The 16,087-nt window shown below is 44.7% G+C and overlaps 1 protein-coding gene across 6 annotated transcripts in view; it reads left to right on the top strand.

The window, feature by feature from the left end:
* Window positions 1–16,087, top strand: part of csnk1a1 (casein kinase 1, alpha 1) — a 40,832-nt gene extending 24,745 nt beyond the window's left edge. For 2 of the 6 annotated variants that reach the window (XM_068740569.1, XM_068740567.1), the window contains 6 exons: window positions 989–1,067; window positions 1,399–1,473; window positions 2,222–2,328; window positions 3,800–3,948; window positions 11,963–12,009; window positions 15,421–16,087. In XM_068740569.1, coding sequence (XP_068596670.1) covers window positions 989–1,067; window positions 1,399–1,473; window positions 2,222–2,328; window positions 3,800–3,948; window positions 11,963–12,009; window positions 15,421–15,468 — 505 coding nt within the window. In that variant the 3' untranslated portion in view covers window positions 15,469–16,087. Of the gene's footprint in view, window positions 1–988; window positions 1,068–1,398; window positions 1,474–2,221; window positions 2,329–3,799; window positions 3,954–11,962; window positions 12,010–15,420 lie in introns of those variants that run through there. The other 4 variants (XM_068740568.1, XM_068740571.1, XM_068740570.1 and 1 more) reach the window with 4 other exon arrangements.

The following is a 16,087-nucleotide window of genomic DNA, read 5'->3' as shown; positions in this document are numbered from 1 at the left end:
GTTGAAGTCCTTTTGGCTTTAACGTGTACAATATAACGTGTGGTAAAAGGTTCACAGCCTTAAAACATGTATAATTAGCTGACGACTTCATGGATTTCGCCTATTGCGGGTCATTTTTAGAACGTAACCCTGGAGATAAATGAGGGACCACTGTACACCTATTTTTAATGGTGAATTGCAAAGGATGAACATAGCACGCTCAGTTCGTGGTGAGAGACAGATCTTATATCTGTTGCTACAGCAGCTAATAATCTCTCCCAGTGAAACCTACAAGGATGAACAAGCTGCTCCGGCTCTATACTGACATCTTAGCAACACCGATCATGTATGTTGTTATGGCGTGCCTCAGTTCAAACATACTAGAACGTTTGCTTTTGCTCTTCTGCAAATCTCAAAGAATTCGTCATGCGATATTCCTTCATAAAGTGTAATGTAGTCAAAAATCATTAGCTTGAAGTAGCTAGTGGTCATTGATGCAACTGGCCTAGCTGACCTGACATTGAATTTTGTTTTCTTTTTATGGTCAATGCTTCAAAATGTATATCAAAAATTGATATGCATTTCCACCGTATATATGAATTCATGGGAGAATCTGTTGCCGTTGAGCTGAGCAGCCCGGATTTGATTTGGCTTTCTGATGTCCAGTTCATCTTGGTTTTGATGCAAACAATAATGGTACATGTTTCTTTTGTTCAGACAAAAATAGTGTTTTTTAGATGTTTTTCCGACCTGAAGACTGCAGTTGTCAGTTGAAACTGTCAGGTAGGAAAAACACCTAAAGAATACTACTATTGTCTGAACAAAAGAAAAATGTACCATTATAGATAAAGATAAGAAGACAAAATGATAATTATCGATCTGTTGATGCAAACAGCCTCACACATTCACTGAACGTTTGTAATGAATCTACTATTTGTCCAGTACTTTGATTATGCCGGAGAAGTAGTGACGGCCAGCTCGTGTTCACGTTGTATGCCATTGTTTGCAGTCGACGCGATGACATGGAGTCATTAGGCTACGTGCTGATGTACTTCAACCGGACCAGTCTACCATGGCAGGGATTAAAGGTAGGAATCGCTGCCAGTGAACGTTGTCCACGTTGCCTGTAGTGCTTAGGGTTAGTCAGTGTTCCATGTAACGGGTATACAGCACTATCATGGTCAACCACAATGTGTGGGTAGAGAATCTTTAATTGGTAGACACAAAAAATGTCCACCTCTTTTGTCGGACTGTTCATGCCAGCTACTGCGACAAACTAGCGAGCGTTGTCGTTGGATTGGCAGATAGTAACAGACATCTTGGTTACAAAAGCAACTTTTGAATTCTAGAAGATTTCAAAGTGCGATCCATCAGTATTTCCCTCCAGTGTTGCTGTGTAATATTTTGTACGTTGCTCAGGCTGCCACAAAGAAGCAAAAGTATGAGAAGATTTCAGAGAAGAAGATGTCCACCCCTGTTGAGGTCCTCTGTAAGGTAAGGACACGTTAACCTCAAAGGATGTCTTTAAAGCCATTGTAAATCTTAATACTAGGGCTTTTAGAGTTGACAATATGGAGGAGTGGAAAACTAGTCGTTCACACGTCAAGACATGGGTCAGAGAGGCCAAAGTGGAATCTGGGAAGAAGCTGGGGAGGAAAATCACACATCAGGACAATCGTTGGTTCCACATGTTGACAGAAGGCACAGTGAAGCCCCCACTCACCCGCTGCTGGACCGGGACTCCTCCATACATCAATGCTACACTTGAGAGAAGACTCCATTTGGGGAAGGCCTCAGGATGCTTAAAGCCTGCTCTTCTTTGCTGTGTGGACTAGTTTAACTCGTCTTCAGCATGAGACTGAGACTGCAGAAGGTCCCTGTGATGTGGAGGAGGTCCTGTTCCAAAGACGGCGTGCTGAACCGGAGCCAGGGACTGCAGCCCTGTGGCACCGACTGAACACCATTGACAGAATGGTCCTGGAGCAGCAATTCGCCAACCAGCCCTGTACTGGAGTTGAGGACGCCATTGTCTGCCTGCTGATCCGTGTCCACATGATTTTTGACTTCTCATGCCGACTCTTCTAGGCTAGAACATGATGGCTATGCAGGTGGACCGTCCTCTAGTGTCCTGTATTGTTTACTACCTGACCTCCAGACCAACAGTTTGTGTGTCTGACAGTGAGGTCAGACACACAAACTGGCTGGCAGTGAATGAGTTAACGGGAGGAATCTGTGTTTCCAGGGTTTCCCAGCAGAGTTCGCCATGTATCTAAACTACTGCCGCGGCTTGCGCTTTGAGGAGGCTCCAGACTACATGTACCTGCGTCAGCTGTTCCGCATCCTCTTCAGGTAAAAACACACGCGTGTAAAAAGGTCTCATTGTCTGAAGTTGTTTGTAAAGGAAGAACGGTGGCGCAGGTGGTTGAGCGGGTCGTCCTATGATCGAGAGGTTGGCGGTGCGATTCCCTGCTCGGGCGCATGTGTTCACTGTCGTTGTGTCCTTAGGCAAGACATTTCACCCACATTGCCTGTGTGAATGAGTGAGCGATTGAATGTCGGAGGGGTCAGGAGGACTGATGGCTGAGATTGGCAGCCTCGCCTCTGTCACCTTACCAAGTATGGAGTGATTGAATAATGTACATACCATGTAAAGCGTCTTTGAGTACCCAGAAAAGCGCTATATAAAATCAATGCATTATTATTATTATTATTAAGAGTTAAAGAAAAATCACCTGGACATGCTGAAGGTTGGTTGTTGTTGTGCTCCTCTTGACCAACACAGATTGTAGTTTCGAGCTCGTTGAGTCGGAGCAACAGAACAATATGCCAAAACAAAACGATGAACTGATATTCTCAAAGTAACTAAGATTAAAGATGCTAAGGGATTCATTGAAATTGGACTGGGACCTCGGTTATAAACGATGAATTCGAACCCCGTAGTCTTCATGCTAATCTTGTAGATCACGTTGCACATAAAAGGGGACTCGTGGAATACAAAGTACACACAACCGACCGGCAGCGGATGCTTGTGATGCTAAAGAAGATCTTGGGACGTAGCGATAGCTTAGAATCGCTGAGTCGAGTTGTTTCAGACGGTTTGAAGATGCTGAGCGAGCTGCAGCTGTGGATCCGATCTCCGGACTCTTTTGATATATCGTGCAGCCCTGCTAGAGATGTTAGTACAGAAATACCTTGGCAGAACTCGTTCCTGGACCGGGCTCGTAACTCAAATCAATGTTTCCCATCTAAAATGACTGCAAACAATTTAACCGTCTAAAAACGCTGAAATCAATAATAACAATGGAAACAACTTTTTAAGTGTTATATAGATATACAATGATTTAATAAATGATGTACACTATTACTGTCATATAAAATGTGCTTTTATTATGAGTTTTACCTTCAAGACAGACACGCTGGTATGTGAAAGCACTCCTATGTCGAGGTATTACTGTACTTGCGATTAGTTAAGGGATAGTCTCTCCACAGTGCCACCTAAAATATTTGAGAATCAACACTGGTCATGCTTTCCACATCTGAAATTTGGTTGAAGCGTCACATTAATTTGTACCACACTGCATTTTGAACATGAGGAAGTCAATTTGTTGCATTTACATATTTTTCAACATTTCCATTTTTGGCTCAGCTCTATGAGAGTAGTTGTGGTTTTCTGTCCAGTCATCGCAGAAAACCTTAGTTCTCTTTTCTGACGGTGCCTTTCGGGTCGTCCACGCGAGGAGACAAGCAGCTTCACAAACTATTTAGAAGTTCTGAAAGTTGCATATTTTGTGTTAATGTGTTGAATTTGTGTGTGTTGTAGGACTCTGAACCATCAGTATGATTACACGTTTGACTGGACCATGCTGAAACAGAAAGCAGCCCAGCAGGGGGCCTCCGCTGGGGGCCAGGGCCAGCAGGCACAAACCCCCACAGGCAAGCAAACTGACAAACCCAAGCCTAACATGAAAGGTTAGTAGCAAACAGCCAAGCGACGTTTTTTACAGACACCAATTGCTCTCATATTTATTTTTTAGCATTGTATTTAGCACTATTATTAGCATTGTTTTATCTCTTGACCCACACCCCAGTGCCCCTTTTTGAAAAAAGAATGAATACACCAAATTGTTAATCAAAGGCAAATTACATTTATGATTCCTTCTGGAATAATGAAATTGCATCCAGTACCATTACATGCATATTATTGCAAGTTAAGGAGGCACCTTAAAGAACAGAATCATTAGCTACAATTGGTCTGTCTTGCAGAAGCAAAGACGTCCTTGGGGAATTTGACTACTAACTTGACTGCTGTGCTCTTCTATCCTTTTGTTGGGACTGGACAATGGGCTTTCTCTATTGTGAAACTCCTCACTCTGACCAACACACCTATGTCCTTTAACAATCCTTGTCCAAACATGGCAATGCTGGATTGAACTTTGTTTCCTGTCTTGCATGACACACATCTTCCTTTCACTACGTGAGTTTGGCATTAATGGGCCACAATTGTAAAAAGTAGATAGACCAAGTGTGGCCCATTTTTGTCCCAATACCCTGATGTATTGAACTTTATGGGTGGACCACAGGGTATACCCGAGCTGTCACTGTCTGCCCATGTTTTCAATTGGCCTTCATCAGCAGAAAACATGAAGTCTGCTCTGCACATGGTAAACAAGAGTCACTGCAGCAGAGGCTACGTCCAGACGGCATTGTTGTTCGCACCTTGGCAACCTGTATCTGATCTTTTCATGACAGTCTGAACGACACGCATCTAAGGCCGCTTCCATGCGTGGTCCTACATCCGAGAGGTATCTGATCTTTTGCCGTGCGACTCGTGTCTGAACGGCCAGGTCGCATTTATCCGACCGACGCGTCACGGAGACATGACATAGTGACCATTGTGTGTTCAAGTAGGCGCGAGCAGGTGTGAAGCGGCAACCGTGGCGGGCGACAATGGTTGGAAAGTGGAGTCTCTGAATGAACCGATATTTGGGGGGACGGCTCTCTTCAAGCCGAACTGGTCGGAACCGGGCTGGATTTGACAACATTCCCAAAGAAACGGCCGAGCGCGGTTAGAAACGGTCTTGGCTCCAAAGCCAATGAAAAATAAAGAGCCTCCGAGCCAAATATAAGGAGGCCAAAGGGGGGGGGGTTAGGGTCTCCAGGCGTTCTCAGGCCAGAAACAGTCTCTCCAGCGTGTCCTAGGTCTTCCCCGAGGCCTCCTCCCCAGGGAGGAGTTCAGGAGGCATCAAATAGATGCCCCAGCCGCCTCAGCTGACTCCTCTGGATGTGGAGGAGCAGCGGTTCCACTGAGCTCCTCATACCCAGAGGTGAGAGTAGGAAATGTTAGTTTTCTAACTGTCCCGGTTCTTTAATCCCATTCGGAAGTGTGTAATCAATGAAGAGAATGTTGGTAAAGTTCAGACATTTAATAAAAACAATTCAGGTACAAGTTGGTGAGGAAAGTCAGCGCTGAGATTCAGTAATGTTCCTTGTGGCTGTCCCAGGTCCAAACAGGACGACTTGGCTTCTGCCCCTCCCCTGAGGGAGGGGCCTTCACTAGCCTATCTGCAACCTCTGTGGATCAGTAGCAATGTGTCGTGTCTTTTATGTGACTTATTGTGATCAGTGTAGTCAATTTAACGAAATGTTGTGCAATCCTGTTCTGTCGGCATATTATTCATTATATTCTGGAATCACATCTAATATGGAAATTCCCTACGGAACGTAGATTAACCGGTAAACCGAAGCTTTACCACGACGGGCTGCACCGATCCGTCTGTCACTCTCACGCTCCATCCTTCCCTCAAAGGAACGATGGAGCGTGAGAGGAGCTGCTTGGTGGATTTGAGGTTTCGCCTTGAAGGTGGAAGTCTTCCTAATCAGAGTTTGTTTGACTGAGTCATTTGATTTTGAACCGATACCGAGTCCTGATCCGATACTTCCATAATAGCCGACACAAATGTTTTAACATTTAAAAAAAAAGAGTGAAGAAACGGATCCAGGATGCTCTTATTTCGATTCAGTGTTCAAAATTGATTAATCACAATTCGATTTGATTCAGCATTAATTGATGGATCCAGATTCATTTAGAGATACTGACGTACAATTTTGAGTTGTAACCTGATTCACGACCACGACCAGTCACCGCGAGTCACCGCGAGTCACCGTGAGTCACCGCGAGTCACCGCGGGTCACCGCGAGTCACCGTGAGTCACCGTGAGTCACCGTGCACAGGGGCGAACGTAGTTTTTTTTACCCAGCCCTAATTCTAACAGCACTGTGAGGCTGCTGAGTGTTCGTGGGGACATCACGGACAAAGCGTTGCTGCAGCACTGTGTGGACTTTAGCCGAAGGTCAAAACGCCATCGTGTTGTTCACAGCCAGACTTCCATGTTTGCCCAGTGGCAGCATAGCGGTGTTGGGTAAGTTACTCAAGATCAGTAATATATTACTAGTTACTTGCTGGACAAAGTAATTACTTTACTTATTGCTCCCTGCCAAAAGTAACTAGTTACTTTTTCTATCAATAATTGCATCCTTTCTCCCCTAAAGTGTTACTTTTCATGTTCAACATTAGCGGATGTTTCTTCTCCTCTTTTCTACATTGTAACTTCTCATTGATGGTTTAACTCCAAACAGAGTCCTGAACACATGACATGATGAGACATGAGTCCTGAACACACGACATGATGAGACCTGAACACACGACACGATGAGACATGATGAGACCTGAACACACGACACGATGAGACATGAGTCCTGAACACACGACATGATGAGACCTGAACACACGACACGATGAGTCCTGAACACACGACACGATGAGACCTGAACACACGACACGATGAGTCCTGAACACACGACACGATGAGGCCTGAACACACGACACGATGAGGCCTGAACACACGACACGATGAGGCCTGAACACACGACACGATGGGACCTGAACACACGACACGATGAGGCCTGAACACACGACACGATGAGACCTGAACGCACGACACGATGAGACCTGAACACACGACACGATGAGACCTGAACACACGACACGATGAGTCCTGAACGCACGACACGATGAGACCTGAACACACGACACGATGAGACCTGAACACACGACACGATGAGACCTGAACGGACGGCACGATGAGTCTGTCTGAGTCGATCTGGACCCTCATTTGAATTAAATGAACATGAAGACTTTTACTTTGTAGGGATTCATAAATTCACTCAGTGAAACCACATCTGGACTCAAACTGATGTTGAAACACTTTTTGAACAACTTCAGTTGTTTATTAAAGCACACAACAAGCCCAAAGTGCTGCTGGGACATGAGGCGACGTGTCCTGGTGCATTTCAATGCAAACAATCTGCACATTAGTGTAATAAGAAAAACAAGAAAAACATTTATTTTAATTTTTAGAAGTTGTGCATAAGGTGCATCAGAACATTCTGAATGTATCAATACTACAATTACTGCAATTTAAATACATCTCCAATATTCATGTAAATATTAATCAACATTTTTTATTCTAAAATTGAGTGTGAAATGTCTAAATGGTAAAAGCAAATCCTGATAAAGAATAAATATATTTTCAGTATAAATTAGACCCATATTCTGTGGCTAAAGTGCACTAATTGTGTCTTTTAGATTTTATTTCTCACCAGTTTATTTAATCTTTGTCTTTGCATGCAGCCCTGGTGACTGTCTAACTAACCGTAGAACAAACATTTGGTAACACTTCACGAATCCCTGCAGAAGCCTGTTGACGACGAAAACAAGGTTCCCTTCACGCCTCCACCCTGATCACGGCATCCAGCTGGTGAATCTAGAACCCAACAAGGTTCCGTTCACGCCTCCACCCTGGTCACGGCCCGCAGCTGGTGAATCTAGAACCCAACAAGGTTCCGTTCACACCTCCACCCTGGTCACGGCACCCAGCTGGTGAATCTAGAACCCAACAAGGTTCCGTTCACGCCTCCACCCTGATCACGGCACCCAGCTGGTGAATCTAGAACCCAACAAGGTTCCGTTCACGCCTCCACCCTGACCACGGCACCCAGCTGGTGAATCTAGAACCCAACAAGGTTCCGTTCACGCCTCCACCCTGATCACGGCTCCCAGCTGGTGAATCGAGAACCCAACAAAGGCCCTTTCTTTGGACGGAGTTCTGTTCCCCTCGGAGCGGCAGCCATGCTGCTTCTTCCTGCTACGGAAGCCCACGAGCAGGAATCGTGGAACGGAACACGGGCAAAAACTTGAGTTTGCAAAATAAAAAGATTCTAGTACAAAACGATTGCTAAATCGATTTTCCCCCACAGGAATTTAAATGAAAATGAAAATCTGCAATTGGTCGGTCAGAGTAAGACGACGGCACGAGTTTTATTGTGAGATTAACTTCAAGACAGACGGTCGTGCTAAGAGCGGTGAGCAGTGCTCTGGATGGGGGGGCAGTACAGTAATTGTACCTTGCACGTACAATTAGACATCGTAGTCGGAAGGTTTTGTGTTCGTACATTATTCATCCACTCCGTATTTGGTGGTGGTGAAGCTGCTATTGTAGCCACTGTTACCCCGGGGTAACTGACAGAAGCACCATCGGCCCCCTCCTGACCACCACCAACATTCACTCGCTCACTACATTCACACAGGCAATGTGGGTGAAGTGTCTTGCACGAGGACACAATGACAGTGTGTGGGAGCCGGGATTCAAACCGCCAACCTCTCGATCATAGGACGACCCGCTGAACCACTTGAATCACCGTCGCCCCCAAACGGCGTCCTTCATGGAATCCGCTCGTCCTGGCGTGTCCCATCACTTACGGACACCACGGTCACGTTGATGGATCATTTCGTGCTTCATCTCCATCGTCATCCTCACCACTCAATGGTGGCGCAGTGGTTGAGAGGGTCGTCCTATGATCGAGACGGTTCGATTCCCGGATCAGGCACAAGTTTACACTGTCGTGTCCTTAGGCAAGACACTTCACCAACACTGCCTGGGCGCATGCAGACTACAGTTAGACTGTAACTGCTGTAAACCAAATTGCCCTCCGAGGGACAAATCAATAAAAAGTATTTAGTATTTATTGCACCCATCACTGATCAGGAATACTCAGAGGTACAGCCAGAATCAGGCCAATACTGGAAACGCCATGGAGACGAGGACGGAAGGTGGACAACACTTGGACTGGACCATTGAAGCTAGCCAGTTAGCAGCGCTCGGCCAGCTAGCGCCACCATCTGGAAGCTACTCATGTCTCGGGAAACGCTGGAATGTGAGGTGTTACTGTAATTCACTGGAAGGATCGTTCAAATACAAATATTTGTGGAAAATGTACCCCCCCCCCTTAGCCACTGGGCTGAGAAGGTTCAACTCTTTTTAACCTTAAGGCAGGGGTGTCAAAGTCGGATGGACGGGGGGCCAAATAAAAAGTTTAGCTCCAAGCCGAGGGCCGGACTGATCGAATGCTCATTGATAAATGTTAAAATGGCCGCATATAGTCAAGCTGCTCTTTAGATTGATGGACGACTGGTCTATTCCCATGGCAACGGTGTTCCTGCTCAGGCTCACGTTTAAAGAGTTGCTTTTTTTCTGGGCAAACTTCATCACAAACTTTAAGCAGACAGTCTTTGATGAAATCACCGTCTGTAAATGGCCGGGCTGTTTTGGCGATCTCTTGTGCCAGAATAAAACTGGCCTTAACGACAGCCTGCTTTGTGATTTGGCTTTTCTGAACAGAGCCTGTTGAGATTTGAGGCCTCGTTTTAATTCCTCAACCTTCTGTAGCCTTTGCTCCGTGTCCATATTCTTGTTTTTGTCCGTGTTTCGTTCCATAATGTCTCAGATTATACTCTTTCAGTACCCCACACTTCCTCCACACAGAAGACACACAGGTTCTCCAGCTACCTCCATGAACATGGACTCCGACCCCCACCTTGAAACCCCCGGTTCTCAGTGTGAAAGTTAACTTTACCGTTATGCTAACGACTGCTGCGCTAATAAATATTGAAATGAAGCGGCCGACTGCTCGGTGCGTCACCGTTGCATTGTGGGAAATGTAGTATTGGTGCGTGTAAAATATTTGCGGGCTGCGGGCCGGTTCTAATAATAAATCAATATCAACCCAGGGGCTGTAGAAAACCTTCTCGCGGGCTTGATGGGGCCCCCGGGCCTTGACTTTGACATATGGGCCTTAAGGGCACCTGAAAATAAATGAATTCAAAGTGTCGCCTGACGCTGGTGAGAAACTAAAAACACGGCGGAAGACTTGTCCTCGGTTCTGTCCTGTCCTCTTCACCCACGAGTCGTCGTCTATCGCTGCTCGTTTCAGACACTGAGCTGTTGTGGTCAGTGTATATATATATATATATATATATATTTTTATCACTTTGAACTTTATTCACAGAAAAAACAAAACGAAACAAGTACTAATAATAATAATAATAATAAATTAAAAATAAAAATAAAAAAGCTACTAACATTGTTCTGAGACCGGGCATTACGCAACGTAAATGAATTGCCATTGCAATAACTTAAAGTGAAGGCTAGTTTGTGACATTATTGAGAAAGTTCTTGATTAAATCCCATTTTCTTTCAAAGACAGGTGTTTGTAACTGTAATTGTGCAGTTTGTAATTCTCCCAAAAAAAGAAATTGGAAGCATATCCCATCTGTTTAGATCATTTTTTATGTCTTTCAATAATTTGTCATAATTTGATGAAAACAGCTGTTTGATTTTAGGGGTAAGAATTACGCCAAGTTATCTGAACCCCTTTTCGGAGTGTCTGAATGAAACAAGATTATCCAGCTTTGACGGCCAGTTTCCAGTGATCATTAATGCTTCTGATTTGTGTGTATTAATTTTATAACCTGATACTGTGCTATATTCATTAAGACTATGGATCAGGGCTGGGACTGAAATGATAGGATTCTCCAGAAATAGTAAAATATCAGCAAAAAGCGACAGTTTATGCTGGACATTGGTGTCCGGCTGTGGCCGGCTGTTGGGGGCGGCTGTGGCTCAGTTGGTAGAGTGGGTCGTCCAGTGATCAGAAGGTCGGTGGTTTGAATCCCAGCTCTGACTGTCTGCGCGTCGAAGTGTCCTTGGGCAAGACACTGAACCCCAAATTGCTCCCAGTGGGTCTGGCCGCACCTTGCATGGCAGCAGTCGCCCACTGGAGTATGAATGTGTGTGTGAATGGGTGAATGTGAGGCCTCATGTAAAGTGCCTTGAGCACCGCGAACGGTGGAAAGGCGCTATATAAGTGCAGTCCATTTACCAGTCCATTTGTCTCTTATTCCCTGTATAAGAGGATTGGATCGCATCATTTCGGCTAATGGTTCTATACTCAGAGCAAATAATGAGGGAGACAGAACTTCCCCCTGTCTAGTACCGTGTCCCAATGAAAATAAATTTGAGCAATAGCCATTTACCCTCACTCGTGATTTTGGGTTTTTATAAACCCACTTAGTAAACTTATTGTTGAAACCCATATGTCTGTGTCTGTTGGAGGAATCCCCAGTCCACCCGATCGAACGCCTTCTCGGCGTCCAAACTAAGAAGCATTGATGGGGTGCTCCTTCCCTGCGCCTCTGTTTGAAGGTTTAATGCCCTTCGAACATTATCAGATCCCTGTCTGTTAGTAATAAAACCTGTTTGATCAGGTTTAACAAGCTTTCTTATAACTTTTTGTATTCTGTTTGCAATGATGGCAGTAAGTATTTTGAGATCAACACAGAGGAGGCTGATGGGGCGATAAGACATACATAGAGTTGGGTCCTTGACTTCTTTATGAATAACACTAATAATAGCTTCAGACCATGACTGAGGAGGATCACCCTCTGCCAAAGCATAGTTATAGACTTTATCCAAAAGTGGCGTAAATTCCTTCTCAAGCATTTTGTAGTATTCTCCTGGAAGACCATCCACTCCTGGAGCTTTATTATTATTAAGTTTTAAAATACTACTTTCTATTTCTTCTTTAGTGATTGGACCCGTTGAGAGATCAGCTTCCTCCTCTTCAGTCAGTTTGGTAAGCTCTATAGAGTTGAGACGTTTCTCAGTATTTTCTTTTTTACTTGGACAGCTTTCTTCTGTATATAATTCCTGGTAGTAGGTAGCAAATGCTTTTGCGATATTCTCAGGTTGAAGTGAAATGTCCCCTGTGCTTGGACACTTGATTTTGTGAACCACTCTACTTGATTGTAGTTTTCGCAGTTGAAATGCTAGCAGCCGGCTTGCTCTATTGCCCTGTTCATAATACTTTTGATTTGTGAATCGAAGCTGCCCTTCTGCTTTATGGGTTAATAAATCATTTAATTTCTGCCTACCGTAATTGCTGAACTATTATGCGCACCTGTGAAAAAGCCGCACCCACTGAATTAAAAAATATATATATTTTGTACTAAAATAAGCCGCACATATTCGTAAGCCGCAAGTGCATTGAGACAAATGATATTTAACGGAACACGGCTCGTAACGATATCCGCAGCAGGTCTCCAAGGTGAACAGCGTCTGGCATGTTAGATCAAGGGAAGTCGGCGAATCAGATCCGTAACTTCGGGATAAGGATTGGCTCTAAGGGCCTTCATCCCTCTCTTTTCTGGAGCAGACCTCCACTTCTCTAGTTTCTCCTCTACCTGCTCCCTGCTCTCACTGCAGATCACAATGTCATCTGCAAACATCATGTTCAGAGGAATATGATGTTTGATTCAAAAACACGGTTTAAGCAGTCAACAAAAATTTCATAGCAGCTCGTAGCAGTTGTGGCAATGTGTTCCAAAGTGTGGGTGCAGCAAGACAAAATATTAAAATCTGTAAACATGTAATGGCTGCAGGTAAAGCTTTGTGTCGCTTTGACGTTTTCTCGTGAGGAGCGACCGAAGCAAAGCTTTCATTGGAGATTTGTTGTTTCCTCTCGACCTCGCTGCTGTTTTTCAGCATGACTTTCAAATAACTTGTGTCTGTGATTCATCTTGTGTTGTAAAACCAAAGTAGTCACACATTCCGGAGGTGCAGTGTCTTTTATAAACGAGTGGCTCCCTGCTTTCGTATCTTCGTCTCCCTCCATGCTTGTTTTTCCTACGGTGTAGTAGTGTGTACTCCGTACGGAGGACGTAGCGAAGCCGCACCTTCAGACCCATTTAATTAAGGTTGGGCCAGATCGGTCAAAGCGCGTGTGTAAATAAATGTGTGATTTATACGTAAATCATTTGAAATTATTGCGCATATTTTCAACATGGATATTGCACGTGCCATTAAAGCCATAACAATATTTTTTCGATATATCGTGCAGCCCTATCGCTGACTGCATTTTGGTGCCGAAGCCGGATAACCTATTGATTTTGTTTGTTCTGTAAGGTAAATAGCATAACAAAACCAGATGCCCTTGCCCAGAATGGATGACTGATCTCGTCTGCGATCTATAATTTGCGAGCAAATTTGATTTGTTAAATGGGTACTATCACCAGATATTGCTTCATTCGTTAGACCAACTCGACTTTATTCCATTAAACCTGTAACTGTATCTGTGAATTGAAAATTCCTTCACATCACTATTGTATGTGATGTCACAGAATGAGTGCGAGGAGGAAAGAAATGCCATTCATGTGCATGGGGGGGGGGGCATGGAGACACACGGCGTGACTTGGGCCGACATTCAGGTTGCTTGGTCACTTGGCCTCCGTAGCGCTCGACTCCTCAGCTCCATGACTTCACCTTTGTTGGACATCCTCCTTTTCAAGCGCTGAAGCATCTGCTTTCTGTGTTCTGCCACGTTGCCTGCATCACTCCGCTTCTCCATGATGTCTCCTCCTGCTCTGTGCCCTTCCAGAACCTGCTCCGCGTTAAATAGTAATATAACTTGATCAACCACACGCTTGTAAGTCCTCATTACAGTGTAGGAGAGGACTGATATTTACTGTAGACCTGCGCATCCTTCACGTATGTCCTCCTGAGACCCAGCCCGTTGACATGCGTCCTCTGTAATGGACAAATGGATCCATTATACCCTCTGACCCGGATCACCTGGACCCGTTCTACTGGGTTCTGCATCCTTTTTGCATCCTTTTGTTAACGAGCGCAGCGAGTCAACCATCGGGCGACCAACACACCCACGCCCACACACACGACACTCAACAGCACACACACACACACACACCCTGACACTAAACAACACACGTACAGACACACACAAACACGAGTTGACGAGCGCAGCCCTCATCGAGACCATTCCGAAAATGTACAGCCACGAAATTCGGTACACACATGCGTCAAGTCAGGGCAAAAAAATATATATATTATGGCCACGCCCCCAGACACACAGGAAGGCGGCCATATTGGATTAAAACTTAAAAACTGCTGAGTCAGCGTTTGCACACACACACTCCAATCCAAACCAGATTTTAAACACTTATTGACCCTTCCTACCTGGACACTTTAAAAGGGAATCTTTGACAGTCAGCCTTACAGCGCCCCCTAGAGAACGATAACAAAAATTGAATGGGAATTAAAAAAAATACTTTGCCAGAAATGATTGAAACTTACCAGAAAAGTCCCTCATGTGGTCCCGATCAAAAAACACAATCGTAACCATGTTGTTGTTTTTACGGTGTTGCCGTGGCGATGGCAACCCCTCCTATGGGGAGGGGTCCGACGCCAACTTTGTCGGACAGCCACGACATTCGGTACAGACATGCGTCATGTCAGGGCAAAAAAAAAAGTATTATGGCCACGCCCCCAGACACACAGGAAGGCGGCCATATTGGATTGAAACTCCTGAGGGCAGATGGCCATATAATCCAAATAACAATTTGACTAAACTGTGAGCTACTCATGCAGCTCAAATCGAAACACTTGCGAAGCTCGCGGCTTTAATTGGTATTCTTTTTTCAACTTTCTAATTTTGTTTTCCAATTCAATTTGTTCAGAAAGTCTTTCTTTTTTTAATCTTGAAGAAATTGAAATAATATTTCCTCTCAGGACGCTCTTGGCTCCCTCCCATAATATAGATGGAGGTACTGTGTCATTATCATTAAATTCAATATACTCTGTTATATTGAATTTAATGATAATGACACAGTACCTCCATCTATGTTATATGGTCTTCTATATTATTGGTGCGTGTAAAAGATCTGCGGGCTGCGGGCCGGTTCTAATAATAATTCAATATCAACCCAGGGGCTGTAGAAAACCTTCTCGCGGGCTTGATGGGGCCCCCCGGGCCCTGACTTTGACATATGTGCCTTAAGGGCACCTGAAAATAAATGAATTCAAAGTGTCGCCTGACGCTGGTGAGAAACTAAAAACACGGCGGAAGACTTGTCCTCGGTTCCGTCCTGTCCTCTTCACCCACGAGTCGTCGTCTATCGCTGCTCGTTTCAGACACTGAGCTGTTCTGCTCAGTATATTAACCCCCCCCCCCCCCCCCTCTCTCTCTCTCTAGGTTTCTGAGTGGTCTCTAACTGGATCAGCTTCTCTGGAGTCTTGGTGACCAGGACGGACAAGTGTCTCTTCCTGGACAAGCGACAGACAGTCTGTCTCTCCTTCCACAATAACTATCTATGTAATGGAAATGTATAGATTCACACACTGTGCTGTGTCATCTATATATTCATATGTATATATAAATAAAACTCTGCACTCGGAAAGAAAATAATGAAAAAGCAGGTTTTTGGACGTGGGGGGGCTGCAGCTCCCTGCCCCCACCCCCAGATACACCCCTGCCCCCTTTTTGCCTCTCCTTTCAGTTACTTTATTTTTGTGTTAAACTGAGTTTAAGATAGTCAGCTGACCCTCTCAAAGCATCTCGGCCCCCCCACTCGATAAATCCACTCCCTTTTTACAAGCAAATGTTAAAACGTGTAAATCTTAACACTGTTCTTTTAATTTCGGGAACGGCCCCCGATGTTACTCCAGAGAATCTCACGTTGGCCGTTTCTTTTTTCCGTTTTTCCGATGGTGGTTCGGCGTTCTCCTGTTGACGGTATAAGCGGTTCATGCTAACGTGTAGAACGAAACTTTGGCTCTCCCGCTCTTTAGAGCTCTGAATTATTATGAACTCTGTTGTAAAACCTATGGTCTTCAAAAATACCAATAAAAACATGACATAA

Source organism: Brachionichthys hirsutus, chromosome 6 (genome assembly GCF_040956055.1).
Source record: "Brachionichthys hirsutus isolate HB-005 chromosome 6, CSIRO-AGI_Bhir_v1, whole genome shotgun sequence".
In the NCBI taxonomy this organism is placed as follows: domain Eukaryota; kingdom Metazoa; phylum Chordata; class Actinopteri; order Lophiiformes; family Brachionichthyidae; genus Brachionichthys; species Brachionichthys hirsutus.
The sequence above is the reverse complement of the archived record's forward strand: the minus strand, read 5'-3'. Positions and strand labels throughout refer to the sequence as shown.